We start from the raw sequence: 11,098 nt of genomic DNA on the forward strand, positions 1-11,098 counted from the left end.
CCGCCGAGACGCTCGGAGCCTTTTCCCATTCTCCCCTCTCCTTGTCTCGTCGATATCTCACGAGTCATCCCACATGTTTTCTTTTCTACTTTTACATCTACATACATCTACATCTACTCTTCTTTCTTCGTCTACTCGATAGCAGTAGCAGCGGCAGAAGCAGCGGCAGTTGCTCCTTTTGTCGTCGTCGTCGTCTTCTCCTGCTCTTGCACCCCTCGTCTCTCTTCTATTCCGTTTACACATCGCCGTTCCTCATCTGCCGTCATTTGCCCCTCCTCCGTTACCACTGCTACGAGATACCACCACCACCGGTTCTCACGTTACCACGGCTATTGTTACCCGCGTGCGCGCAAAGCAGAACCTGTCTGGCTGGATCCGCTTGCTCTGCTGCAGGTTGACGACACTGAGCAGGTCTCGGCTGACCTGGGCTAAACCGATATTTGTACCAGCTCCCAGCTAGCGGCTCCCGGGCTGGCGCCAAACTCGCTTGGCCTTTGATACAGACAACCTTGAGCCGGGCCCTTTTTTGGCAGCAGGACGCGCGGGAGACACGGGAACGCAGCAACCTCTTGTGCCGCCTGTCGATTCCGGCTTTCCATAACGCAGGACATTTTGTTCATCTCGAAGGCATTGGCGCCATCAGCCCGTTTCTGGACAGTCCTGATCAACTGCCTTTTGCCGAGGGCCACCAACGGCGTCTTGCTTTGCCTTGCTTTGCTTTCTTTGACGCCGCAGCGCAACCGATCCGGAGAAATAGCACCTGCTATACTGTACAGTACCTGACCTACGACTATAGTACCTGTACCACTACTCCAGACTCCATACTTCTCCATATCGACATCTATCCACTCCATACTTGTATACTCAACTGCTTTATAGTATACACTACGCAGGTATAGCACACGCTACCGCTTATACCTGCCTGGTCGCCATATCCACCCGTGCTCACCTACTGTACGCCACGGTACGGTACGGAGCTGCATACGACATTCTACCTGTTTGATCCTCTGGCTCGGCAGAAACAACCTGTCACGGGCGGATCTCGTCTGGCTCAGCTGTGCTGCTACGGGCTACTTCATCGCCTCCCGCCTTTAGCTCTAGCCCTGGGGCCTACGCCTAGCAGCGCCTTAGTTCTTCTTCGCCTGGCGGGTTTCCCCTTTCTAGCTTCTGATGCGCCTGTAGCGCATGCAACTGCGCATCGGTGCCCACTCTGGCCATCCTGGTCCTACGCCCACCCCCCAGGTTCGGCGCAATAGCGCAAAACTCACACGCACCACACAAAATTGCATCGGCCCTGCTTGGCCCTGCCCTTTTCCCCGTGCCCCGAGCCGCCGATCCAGAGCCGAACTACAGCCTGCCAGAGACCTTGAAACTCTGCTTTTAATCCATCACTTCCTGGACCGTGTCCTCGCCCTCCTCGCCTGCTTCTGCTAAACATCACACATCACGACTCTTCCAACATGCTAATCGACGGCGAGAAGTATGCCTGCGAGGCATGTGTGCGCGGTCACCGTGTCAGCAACTGTCAGCACGCAAGTAAGTCGCCTCAACTCTGCTGCGAACCAAGTTCTGCCCCGCGGTGTCCCCCCCGTCCCAGCAGCCCTGCCGCCCTGGTCTGTCTTTAATTGTCCGTTTTTCCATGTGTGCAGCACTTGCTTTTTGCTGGTTGCCGAGAGCTGTTGGATGCGTCGTGTAACACGCAACTGCAACTGCTGCTGCTGCTGCTGCTGCCGCTACCACTCCTGTTGTAAGACATTGATCAATTGTGCTAACTCGCAGCTCTTCTTGTGCAACAGACCGGCCGCTCCAGCACATCAACAAAAAGGGCCGTCCCATCTCCCAATGTGCGCACTGTCGCTCAATGCGCAAGTCGCGATCCGCCCATATAAAGTGTGACTGCGGCGAAAAGACCAGCAAGTGCATCCATCTGCAACCACCCGCCGAGGGCCATGTTGGTGAGTCTACAGAATACGAGCGACTCAGTTGCCAAGGTCTCACTTCTAAACTATTGTCGTGTCGCCCAGAGACCTGCTGCTGCAACCATGGTGGACGATGCACCTGTGCCGGAAAGACTGATGTGCCACTCGACACCGTTCCAGAGTCCGACTCTGAAGGCGAAATGAAGGGCGCCACCCTTCCTCCTCGCCCGGTCCCCAGGAGACGACGGGCCAATACCATTCACTCGTCCGACATGGGCATGACATTTGACCAGCACGGCCACCACAAGCCGGCCAAGCACAACCGAGCCTCCCAGAAGTGCGGGCCCTATCAGCTCAACAGGGTCAACTCGGCCGCCAGTGCCGGCAGCCTTGGGAACAGCACAGACAGCCTGCTGTACCAGCACGGCGAGGGTCACGCAGCAGTGCAGCACAGCTTCATGAGCCGCGAGCAGCGACAGGTCAAGTCGGAAGCGGCATCTCCCTTGCTGTCTGCCTCCAACTTCACGCAGCTAAACGGCAACTTGCCCCCCCTTGGATCTGTCGGGCATTTCAAACTACGCAACATACGTTAGCCCTCCGGGCTTCGATCTCTTCCCCAGCGGGCTTCCGGATGCCGATGCGCCCATCCTGAGCGCCAGCCTGGCACAGTCAGTCGACTGGAGCCACTACGATTTGAGGGAAGCCAACGGTGACACCTTTACTCCCTCCAGCTACAGCCAAGCCGGCACACAATTCACCGGCCACTTCGATTTTGGCAGCGGCTCTGAGAATCTGCCCACGCTCGCCGGCACAACATCCACATCCGGCGACGTCTCCGAGGTGGAAGACTTTATGCCCGGTGGCGAGGGCGAATACGACGGTTTTTCCACCAGCGGCAGTTACCTACGACAGGCAAACGTCGACCTGACCAGCATTGACTACAGCCTTTTCGACAAGGCTGATAACCAGGCTCTGACTGGCGACTTCTCCACGGTCGAAGACGACCCCGCCTTCTACATCCCGAACTACAGCGGCACTGTCGCCACCGTCGACGACAGCAACTCCGACACTCTTGGAGCTGGCTCATTACCTGGCTACTGGGAAATGTGATTTTTTTTTTTCCTTCTTCCTCTTTTGGTTTATTCCATGTTTTCTTTTTTACACTTTGTTACTTTTTTTTATGGCGTACAGAATACCCCCTTGGTGTGGTTGGCTTCTTGAACGCGTAACGACAAAGGCGTTGGAAATATCGCTATATACATCGAAAAAAAAAAGGCTTTTTGGGTGGTCTGGAGGGCGTACCTGATTTATTTCGGTCGGCTATCTTTGAGCGACACTTTCGCGAGCATCAAACTTCCTTTTTTCTTCGCTTCTTTTTCCCGAATCGAGATGGCTGCTTCGGAATGGCTTCTTATTCAACTACGAAAGCTAGCCTCTCGACTTCTCTTCTTTTTTTTTTTTTTGCCGCTTGAAACACCCGGCCCTTGCGGCTTGGGTAACAAGCCAGCAACCTCTTTTTCCTCGTCTCTAGAATTCATATAATGGGGCACGGGCTACAATTGTGGGGTGGAGGGTACCAGGGGCAACTTGGGAGGGGTGGAAACGGGCAATGAAGGTGGGACAAGGCTTCGGTGTCTGGGGTTTTTGTCGGTGCGTCGTTGGGCTTTTTTTCCTTTCCATTATGACGCTGGATCTGCGTTGTTGGGTGGAGGTCTCGATGCATTTCGTTTCCTGTTTTTTTTTTCGGGTCTTTTTCTCTCTGTCTACAGCGACCCAATGGGTCTGCTAGGCTTTACGAGGACATGATGGTGGCTTTTTCCTTTGTCTAATTTTTATACAATCCGCAATGTTTTTGTGTGGAGTGGTGTTCAGAGTTGCTGCACATACAAGTATATAACAGTTTCTGGAACAGATAGACTTTTTTGTTGTTATTTCTATTGAAAGGACTCGGCTTGAGTTGTATGCTTTCAGCGTTTTTTTTTTTTTTTTTTTTTTTTTTTTTTTTTTTTTTTTTTTTTTACTTTTCGGTGATGGTTTTGTCTCTTTTTTTAGTATAGACCTGCACAGCAATAGAAATGGGCGGCTTTGAGCTTTGCGTTGCGCATTTTGCTACAAATTCTTTTCAACGGCACCGCGCTGATTGACGCTAAATTAAGAAAGAACGTTCACCGTAGCTCTTGTTTGCGGACGACGAGAAGAAAGGGAAAAACTAACTGTCCAGTCCAACAAACAGTGCAAGAAAAATTGCAGCCTGCTTGGCTTTTATGGCTGGGGCTCCTAACGCTCAAAGCTTTTCTACTTGACACATGCGATCGATCGCCTTGCCCGAGAGAGGACCGGGACAGAGACTCCAGAATAGTTCACCTTGCATCGAGACCTATACGCTCGGGGCTGCTTCCAGTCGGTGCCAAAGGGCATTTTGCATCCAACACCGAGAAATCTGCCTTTTACGCCGACGAGCGTTTCAAAAAATGGGGGGAGGCTTGAAGAAGCCATTTTTGACATGTTCTTTTTTTTTTTTTTGTGCGGTTTCTTGGCTATTCCACTAAACCGGATTTTCTCTCTTCTTTTTTTTTAAGCTACTGGGTAGTTCAGGTACTGTCGCGATAAGAAGGATTTGGCTTCAGGAACAAAGTACTCCGTGTAAAAGTCTAAAACCACCAAAACCACCACCCACTTAATTTAAGTAGGAAGATTACATAAGAGGACATTTGAAAAGTTGATTGATATGGGGAAAAAACGCCACTTTGTAGTTTTGAAACTTGTACAAGTAGATACTGTATCTAAGGGGAGAAACCGGAACGGCTACTAGGGGGACAAGGAAGGGACGAAACTAGGCGTTTGTGGATATGAATTGGGGGGGCGCCTTTTCCTACTCTGTAGCCGGTAACTGTACTGTACACGCATTTTTTTATCCACAAAAGTTGTTGTTTTTTTTTTTTTTTGTTTCTGAAGCCGGCCTTTGAAACGAAGGGAAACAAGTGTACAATAGAAGGATAGCCGGAATTGTGTGGAGTTTTTTCGAATTATGGAGAGAGATGAAGTTGAAACTCGGCAATCCTTTGATATGGAACACTGTCCGTCTCCCGGAAAGGTAATAATGATCACCTTTTTTTTTTTTTCTAATTCTCAGCTAATACGCTGCGGGAATGTATTTTCCAGCCCTGATAATATCCTTTCTGATAAAGAAACAAAGAAAACGGTGAAGAAGAAAGAGAGAGGGAGAGAAGAGAACAAACAGTGCGAGGCAGCTGAGGGTTTAGAGGTGGGACAAAACCCGCCCAGAGGTCTTCGACACCAAAGTGACCAGTCTCGTTCGAGACGTGACATGCCAAGTGGCTGATCTTGGCGTAGGAAAAGAAAAAAAAAAGGGTGGAAAGCCTTCCCCAAGTATGGACATACATGGAGCCGCAAACTAGGAGAGCCTAGGTGACATTCGGTTTTTTTTTTTTTTTTTTTTTGGGAGAAAGCCATCTACATAGCTTGGGTGGGCTTATAGATATCGGGAGGGTTACGTGGCCTGGTTGGTGGTAAAAGGACTGGAGCTTATTTGGCGTGCACGATAGATGGGCTTGCTGTACATCTGGTTGAAAGCAGGGACATGGATAAAGTTAGTAAGAGGGGTGGGATAGTATGTCCCGGAAAGGGGGATGGAGTGAATGTTAAAACGAGTTGACTTTTTTGATTACGACGACTCCTGGGCTTTGTGTGCTACATGATCGTGGCTTGGTTTGGATCCAACATCATACGCGGCATCAAGGTGAAACTGCCGTACCGTGTCAAGGCCCAGGCGAAGACAGTGGCTCAGCCCAGCTCAGCCAGCTACTAAGCCATGGTGTAGGAAGGGGATCCACGACCATGTCCTTCCCACCCCATGGGCCATCTCAGCCTCACCGATCGAACTATCCCTACCTATGGAGAATCATGTATCTGATACACAGAGGGGGGGTGCTAATGCTACGCTTCTCTCCTCATTTTCTGCCTTTCATTACACTGCTATTAATCTGCCTAGTACAACAAATACGCAGACAACGGTTGGTCTCTCAGTTCAGTCTTCCTTGCGATAGTAATACCAATCATAAGCCAGCGTAAAACCGTGGCATCATCGTCAATCAAAACCATCATTGCCACTTATCGCCATTCCCACGCTTTTTTTCTTTCTTTTGGACCTGGTGCTAGAGCACGGGGCCAGTAGTACACACGCAAAGTTAGAGAGATAAGAACAAAATATGAAGAGTAAGAAGAGGAGTAAAAATGCAAATACAGGCCATTCGTTTTATACATTCGAGGCCTCCTCCTCAAAGATGGCGTCAATTTGGCTCAGGCTGGAATCCAGCCAGAAGGAATGGGAATCTTCTTCTTCTCTTTAAGCGACGTCTAGATAGCCCGATGCCAACGTGTGGCCAAATGTGATGTCGTCCGAGCCTGGTGCAATGCCTTCATGTGCCGTCGCTAAATCTGCCAGGTGCTGTAGGCCCTGGCTCGCAGTAGCCTCCACTGACGAAGTCGGCCGCAGCTGTTCCGTCAACTTTTCTCTTACAGTATCCCAGTGGCCTCCAGTGGGCTTGTCAAGGATCTCCTTCATTAGTCTGGTAGCCCCTTCGCGGGAGCTGTCCATCTTGGCGAGCTTAGCCAACGACATGGTAACCAGAGATACAAAGTGGTTTGTAAAGGGACTTCTGAGATGTGCGTTTGCCAGCAGTAAAGTGGCAAGCTCAGATGTTGGCCACAGTGTTTCCGTTGGTGTAGCTGCGGGTGTCAAAAGTGTTACCAGCAGCTTGCAGTGCCAATACGCAAGATGTACTAGTGGATATGATACAGCCTCGATATGGCCCGGAAGATCTTCTCGATAATTCTCAATGTAATCCACAAGAATAGCGGCCATGGCCGGCTCGGCAGTAGACGTGCCTGGCTGCATTGTAGAAATAACGAATGCAATTCGATTCAATAGTTTTGATAGACCTGTGAAACTGTTGTTAGTAACGACGAAGTAATCTCATCTTACATAAAACAAAATAATACACTTACGAATCAGATAATAGCACACCTCGCCCACGGTGTTCTCCAGCCCGGCCGGTGCAACAACGCTGCTGTCGGGAATCTGCGATGGCTTTCCGGTTCCAGCCGCATGCCAGCGATCCATAAGCACGAGAGACCACCAAATCCGCACACATAGCTGGTCGTCTGAATCCGACTCTGATGCAGATTCAATGGGCGTGAATTTCCACAACTTCATCGTGTTTGCGAGCGCTACCGCCCTAGCCAGAAGGAATGGAAGCTGAGACGAAGACCGCCAGTCCGCATCGATTATCAGGAGAAGAAGTGTCTGAGCATGGACAATATCGGTGGCGCGCGAGTGCGGTGCCTCGCTGCTCTCCCAGTCGTGAAGAAGGGAGCTCGCAGTTTGGGTATCTCCCGACGATTGGCCTATCGCTTGAAGCGCTATGATGAATGCCGTCCTTACCGACGACGGGCACTGTGAAAGTAAAGACTGGATCCTTGCTTTGCTAGTTGGAAGTATGGGATAAATGGCTTGAACATGGGCGAGGTAGCTATTATAGCCCGTTAGCTACGGCTCTAAGAAGTATTGGAGAGGTAGGATGGTGCTTACTCGTGCAAGAAATCTTCATCAATCTCTGGCACTTCTTCTGTTTCTACCACCTGCGAGTCCATGGACGCAACGGGTGGCTTTGGGGGGGGGCTGTTTCCGCCTTTACAGCAGCAGGCTGAGGGGCCAGCGAATTGTTGGCATATCCTGATCCTGTAAAGGTGTCTGAAGATGCGGGCGCCGGGAGTATTGGCCGTGGCTCTGGTCCCCATGGTGCTTGACGCGGAGCAGCTGTGTTAAAGTCGCTTGCGGATATGCTCGAGAACGCTCTCTTACGGCCTGGTTCCTCAGGGGGGGACTAAGCCGTTGTAAGCGCGATGGCTCCCTGGCGTTAGAAGTCGGTCAATTTCGTCTTGGGTAAGACTACCTTCAGACTCCAGCTTGTTCTCGATGCTGTGTATCCTGTCTGCGAGTTCTTTGATATAACTACCTCTTGCGTTAGCATACCACAACACACATGCCAGTCAAGGGGAGAAGGAAGAAGAGGAGAGACAAAAGACATACCCCTTGCTGGGACCGCGCTTCTGGGGAACACGGCTAAACAGGCATCGCATAGAAGACCGAGCACAGCTGGAGCAGGGACTCTCGCCGGTATCTGACTGAGCATCGCATTTAATCTTCTTTCGTCGACATTCATCGCAAGCACGAGACACCTTGGATCGTTTCCGGGGGGGGGATGCCATCGCCCATGGAATACTGCGGTGGCAGGGGCGGCCCCACGGGAACTGGAATCGTATGCGTGACCATGTGCTCAGATGCGGGTGCCTCATGAACGTACGACGGCGTTTGATGCTGGTCTGGCTCGGGTGGCATAATATTACGCATGCTTGGATCCTCCACGTTCATGTTGGGGTCGGTGGCCGGAATCAGGGCTGTTCCAGCCAGGCCTTGTCCAAGCTGGGCCGCCAATTGAAGCTCCTCCAGGTTGGGGGGCCTTGGGATGTGATGCTGGGGGGGAAGACGGATCATGTGCGGGCACTTGGCCATGGTCCTGCTCTTGTGCGTGAACCTGGTTGGGGTCATGCTGGTCATGCGGCTGCTGGTGCTCCTCAGGGTCGTGATGCTCGTGGGTTTCATCGCGAGTGCCCGTATGATAGAATGGGCCTGCATCAAGGGCCTCGGCACCCGGTGATGGATACGACATATTAGTGGCTTCTTCCGATTCACCCTCACGGCCTGGGCTCATAATTGCCACGCGGAGAGGCCAATGGGAACCGTCAATGGCGAGTGCCCAGGACAGACAGCCTCAGGCAAGGGATAGGCAGAAGTGCTGGCACTCTGTGCTTCTCACTCCGAGCTTCTCACTCCGAGCTCTGGGGCAAACTACGACAAGTGGTGGCCGAAAATTCGGACGCGGTTGCTACGCGACTGCTGGAGGCGATCTGGCGCCGATGCAACACTGATACTGAAGCCATTGTCAGCTTGTCACTCGACAGCGTGTCTATGTAGAAAGTGTTTTGTTGCTGGTCTGGTGCCGGGCTTGAGGGCGACCTGCACAGCTGACTTACACTCTATCGCATTGGAATACGGAGGATGGTAATTGCGAGACTGGCCCGTTTGAACGGAAAGGAATAACTCGTCGCCGCGTGGGAGTAGGCGACGGGATGTTGGTGTGCTTTTTCGCTCCTTCGAGTAGAGAGGGAGGAGGGAAAAGAATTTTCTCCGAAACCAGGCGGCAAATTCTCGGCTAAACCTTCGCCCCTCTTTTTTTCTGCAAGGTTGGGTCTCTAGTGATGAGTCAGCCAATCTCCCTCTGCTGCAATCTGTGCGATATGGCGGGAGTCCGCCCCCGTGGATACGGAGACGGGCACGGATCTGGCTGGAACGAAGGACGGACCCAAATTGCCTAATCGCACAATCTTTCGGCAGATAGTCGGTCATTCGGCATTGCGTTCTGAGTCAGCAGCCACTTAATCTTGATGCAGCTCCTATCCGCGCGGGAAGCCAGAGATGGCGACAAAAATAGCCCATCAGCCGCTACCGCTCTCGGCGTAGCAGCATCGCCGGCTTTTTTTAGAGCATCCCTCGCGCCCTGCTTCCTCTGGGCCGGGGCCAATGGAGTATTAGTAGTACCTCGGAAGCGTTTCAAGCCTCCTTTACAAATTACCAGCTCATCAACCTGGACCGTCATGCCTGCGATGCCCTTGCGTCGATGCCATTTCCAAACAAACATCGACTGACACCTGCATTCAGGAGGGCACTAACAACCGAGCTGTGACCATGGATGGCCTTCTTTGAACCTGCTTGAGGGACACCCGCGCGCTGCGCGTCTAGGCGATGAAGATAGATATCTGCAGCTCTGCACCCCGGTGATCCGACCCATCTCGCATTCAGTGATCAATAGCTTTTTTTTTTTTTTTTTTGCGTGGTCACGCCCTACTTCCTTCCCTTGGACGTCGTCGCCATCTCGTTGCATGGACATCCTAGAGATTCAAAAATGGGCCTTTATGCCTGGCCTCCCGGATAACATCACGCCAATCCGCGATCTGCTCATCCGATACAGCAGGATTCCCACAGAGCAAATCGACTCTCATCTGATCAGGATTGTAAGCTGTTTGCGCCCTACGGTGACTGCGTCTTTCTTCACTTTGCTGATTCTGCGGCTTCTCACAGCGCGAGGCAGCATGGGCGTATGCTAGAATGCCCTTTATTGGACGATGGAAGTTCCTCACTTTGAATGACGCCAACGATTCTCGCTACCAGCAGGCCCTTTTCCGGCTCAGGTTACATCGGTCTCGAGACACTCTTCTTGATCTAGGCTGTGGGCTTGGCCAAGCGCTACGGCAGTTTCGAGATGACGGCGTTGACGGATCGCGATTATTTGGGCTCGACTCCAGCTCCCAGCTGATATCGTCGGGATACGACCTCTTCCAGGATAGAAGCAGTCTGGATGCCCATTTTACAGTGGGAGATATTACAGATCCCGACGATCCGAGATTGGATGAACTCAACGGCCTCATCAGCATTATTCATGCCGGGAGCTTCTTCCATCTGTTCAGCTGGAAGCAGCAGCTATACATCGGAAAGCGGCTTGTCGGCTTTCTACAGCCCGATATACGCAACGCTTTCATATACGGCCGACATGTCGGCGTCACTCATACTCAGAAGCCTGAAAAGGGAGATTCCTCGCCCTATCTTCATAATCAGGACAGTTTCCAGCGGCTCTGGGATGAGATTGGGGAACTGACGATGACTAAATGGAAGGTGGAGGTGGAGCAATCGGGGGAGAATATCGTCTGGCTACCAGGAAGGCCAAAAGGCGCACATGCCGTCAACTTTACTATATATCAAGTCCCCAGAAATGAAATAAAAAAAAGCTGTTTATAGCCCCATGAGTGCAGTTCTCTTCCTCGTCTATTTTTGCCACTGTCATATGTATGCTTTTGTTTCTTTTCTCTTGTTCGGCCGTTTTCTCTCAGCCACGAAATTGCTAGTGGCCGTTGCTGGGTAAACCACAGCTCTTGGGCTCCATATCCAACTCTTTGACTTTTTTTATTTACTTCATCTTGCGCACTCTATGGTTTGCTCAAGAACTATATTCCATGAAGAGAATTTTAAAATCTCATTGCAG

The 11,098-nt window shown here is 51.5% G+C and overlaps 6 protein-coding genes across 6 annotated transcripts; 3 read left to right on the forward strand and 3 right to left on the reverse strand.

Annotated features, from left to right (window-relative positions):
• Nucleotides 1-1,460: 1,460 nt before the first annotated feature.
• On the forward strand, nt 1,461-2,512 carry TrAtP1_008551 (uncharacterized protein; the record flags this gene model as incomplete). The annotated part of the gene is made up of 3 exons (XM_014086840.2): nt 1,461-1,536; nt 1,797-1,955; nt 2,025-2,512. 3 exons carry the CDS (start codon nt 1,461-1,463, stop codon nt 2,510-2,512), a joined length of 723 nt encoding a protein of 240 aa, XP_013942315.2.
• Nucleotides 2,513-2,771: 259 nt separating this feature from the next.
• On the forward strand, nt 2,772-3,029 carry TrAtP1_008552 (uncharacterized protein; the record flags this gene model as incomplete). Its single annotated transcript, XM_066113942.1, has 1 exon — nt 2,772-3,029. One exon carries the CDS (start codon nt 2,772-2,774, stop codon nt 3,027-3,029), a length of 258 nt encoding a protein of 85 aa, XP_065970032.1.
• Nucleotides 3,030-6,285: 3,256 nt separating this feature from the next.
• Nucleotides 6,286-7,739, reverse strand: TrAtP1_008553 (uncharacterized protein; the record flags this gene model as incomplete). Its single annotated transcript, XM_014086842.2, has 3 exons — nt 6,286-6,881; nt 6,948-7,471; nt 7,531-7,739. The coding sequence occupies 3 exons, from the start codon at nt 7,737-7,739 to the stop codon at nt 6,286-6,288; spliced, it is 1,329 nt and encodes a 442-aa protein (XP_013942317.2).
• A 75-nt stretch (nt 7,740-7,814) lies between these two features.
• Nucleotides 7,815-8,081, reverse strand: TrAtP1_008554 (uncharacterized protein; the record flags this gene model as incomplete). Its single annotated transcript, XM_066113943.1, has 2 exons — nt 7,815-7,953; nt 8,032-8,081. 2 exons carry the CDS (start codon nt 8,079-8,081, stop codon nt 7,815-7,817), a joined length of 189 nt encoding a protein of 62 aa, XP_065970033.1.
• Nucleotides 8,082-8,160: 79 nt separating this feature from the next.
• On the reverse strand, nt 8,161-8,604 carry TrAtP1_008555 (uncharacterized protein; the record flags this gene model as incomplete). The annotated part of the gene is made up of 1 exon (XM_066113944.1): nt 8,161-8,604. The coding sequence occupies one exon, from the start codon at nt 8,602-8,604 to the stop codon at nt 8,161-8,163; it is 444 nt and encodes a 147-aa protein (XP_065970034.1).
• Nucleotides 8,605-9,616: 1,012 nt separating this feature from the next.
• On the forward strand, nt 9,617-10,906 carry TrAtP1_008556 (uncharacterized protein). Its single transcript, XM_014086843.2, has 2 exons — nt 9,617-10,073; nt 10,141-10,906. The coding sequence occupies exons 1-2, from the start codon at nt 9,942-9,944 to the stop codon at nt 10,852-10,854; spliced, it is 846 nt and encodes a 281-aa protein (XP_013942318.2). The 5' UTR covers nt 9,617-9,941; the 3' UTR covers nt 10,855-10,906.
• The last annotated feature ends 192 nt before the right edge of the window (nt 10,907-11,098 follow it).

This window comes from Trichoderma atroviride, chromosome 4 (genome assembly GCF_020647795.1).
Source record: "Trichoderma atroviride chromosome 4, complete sequence".
Lineage (NCBI taxonomy): Eukaryota > Fungi > Ascomycota > Sordariomycetes > Hypocreales > Hypocreaceae > Trichoderma > Trichoderma atroviride.

Bases quoted from the DNA above. Each gene is read 5' to 3' on its own strand.
- TrAtP1_008556 (XM_014086843.2), top strand. From the start codon at position 9,942: ATGGACATCCTAGAGATTCAAAAATGGGCCTTTATGCCTGGCCTCCCG. The intron at 10,074-10,140 runs GTAAGCTGTTTG...GGCTTCTCACAG, and splicing joins ACTCTCATCTGATCAGGATT to CGCGAGGCAGCATGGGCGTA.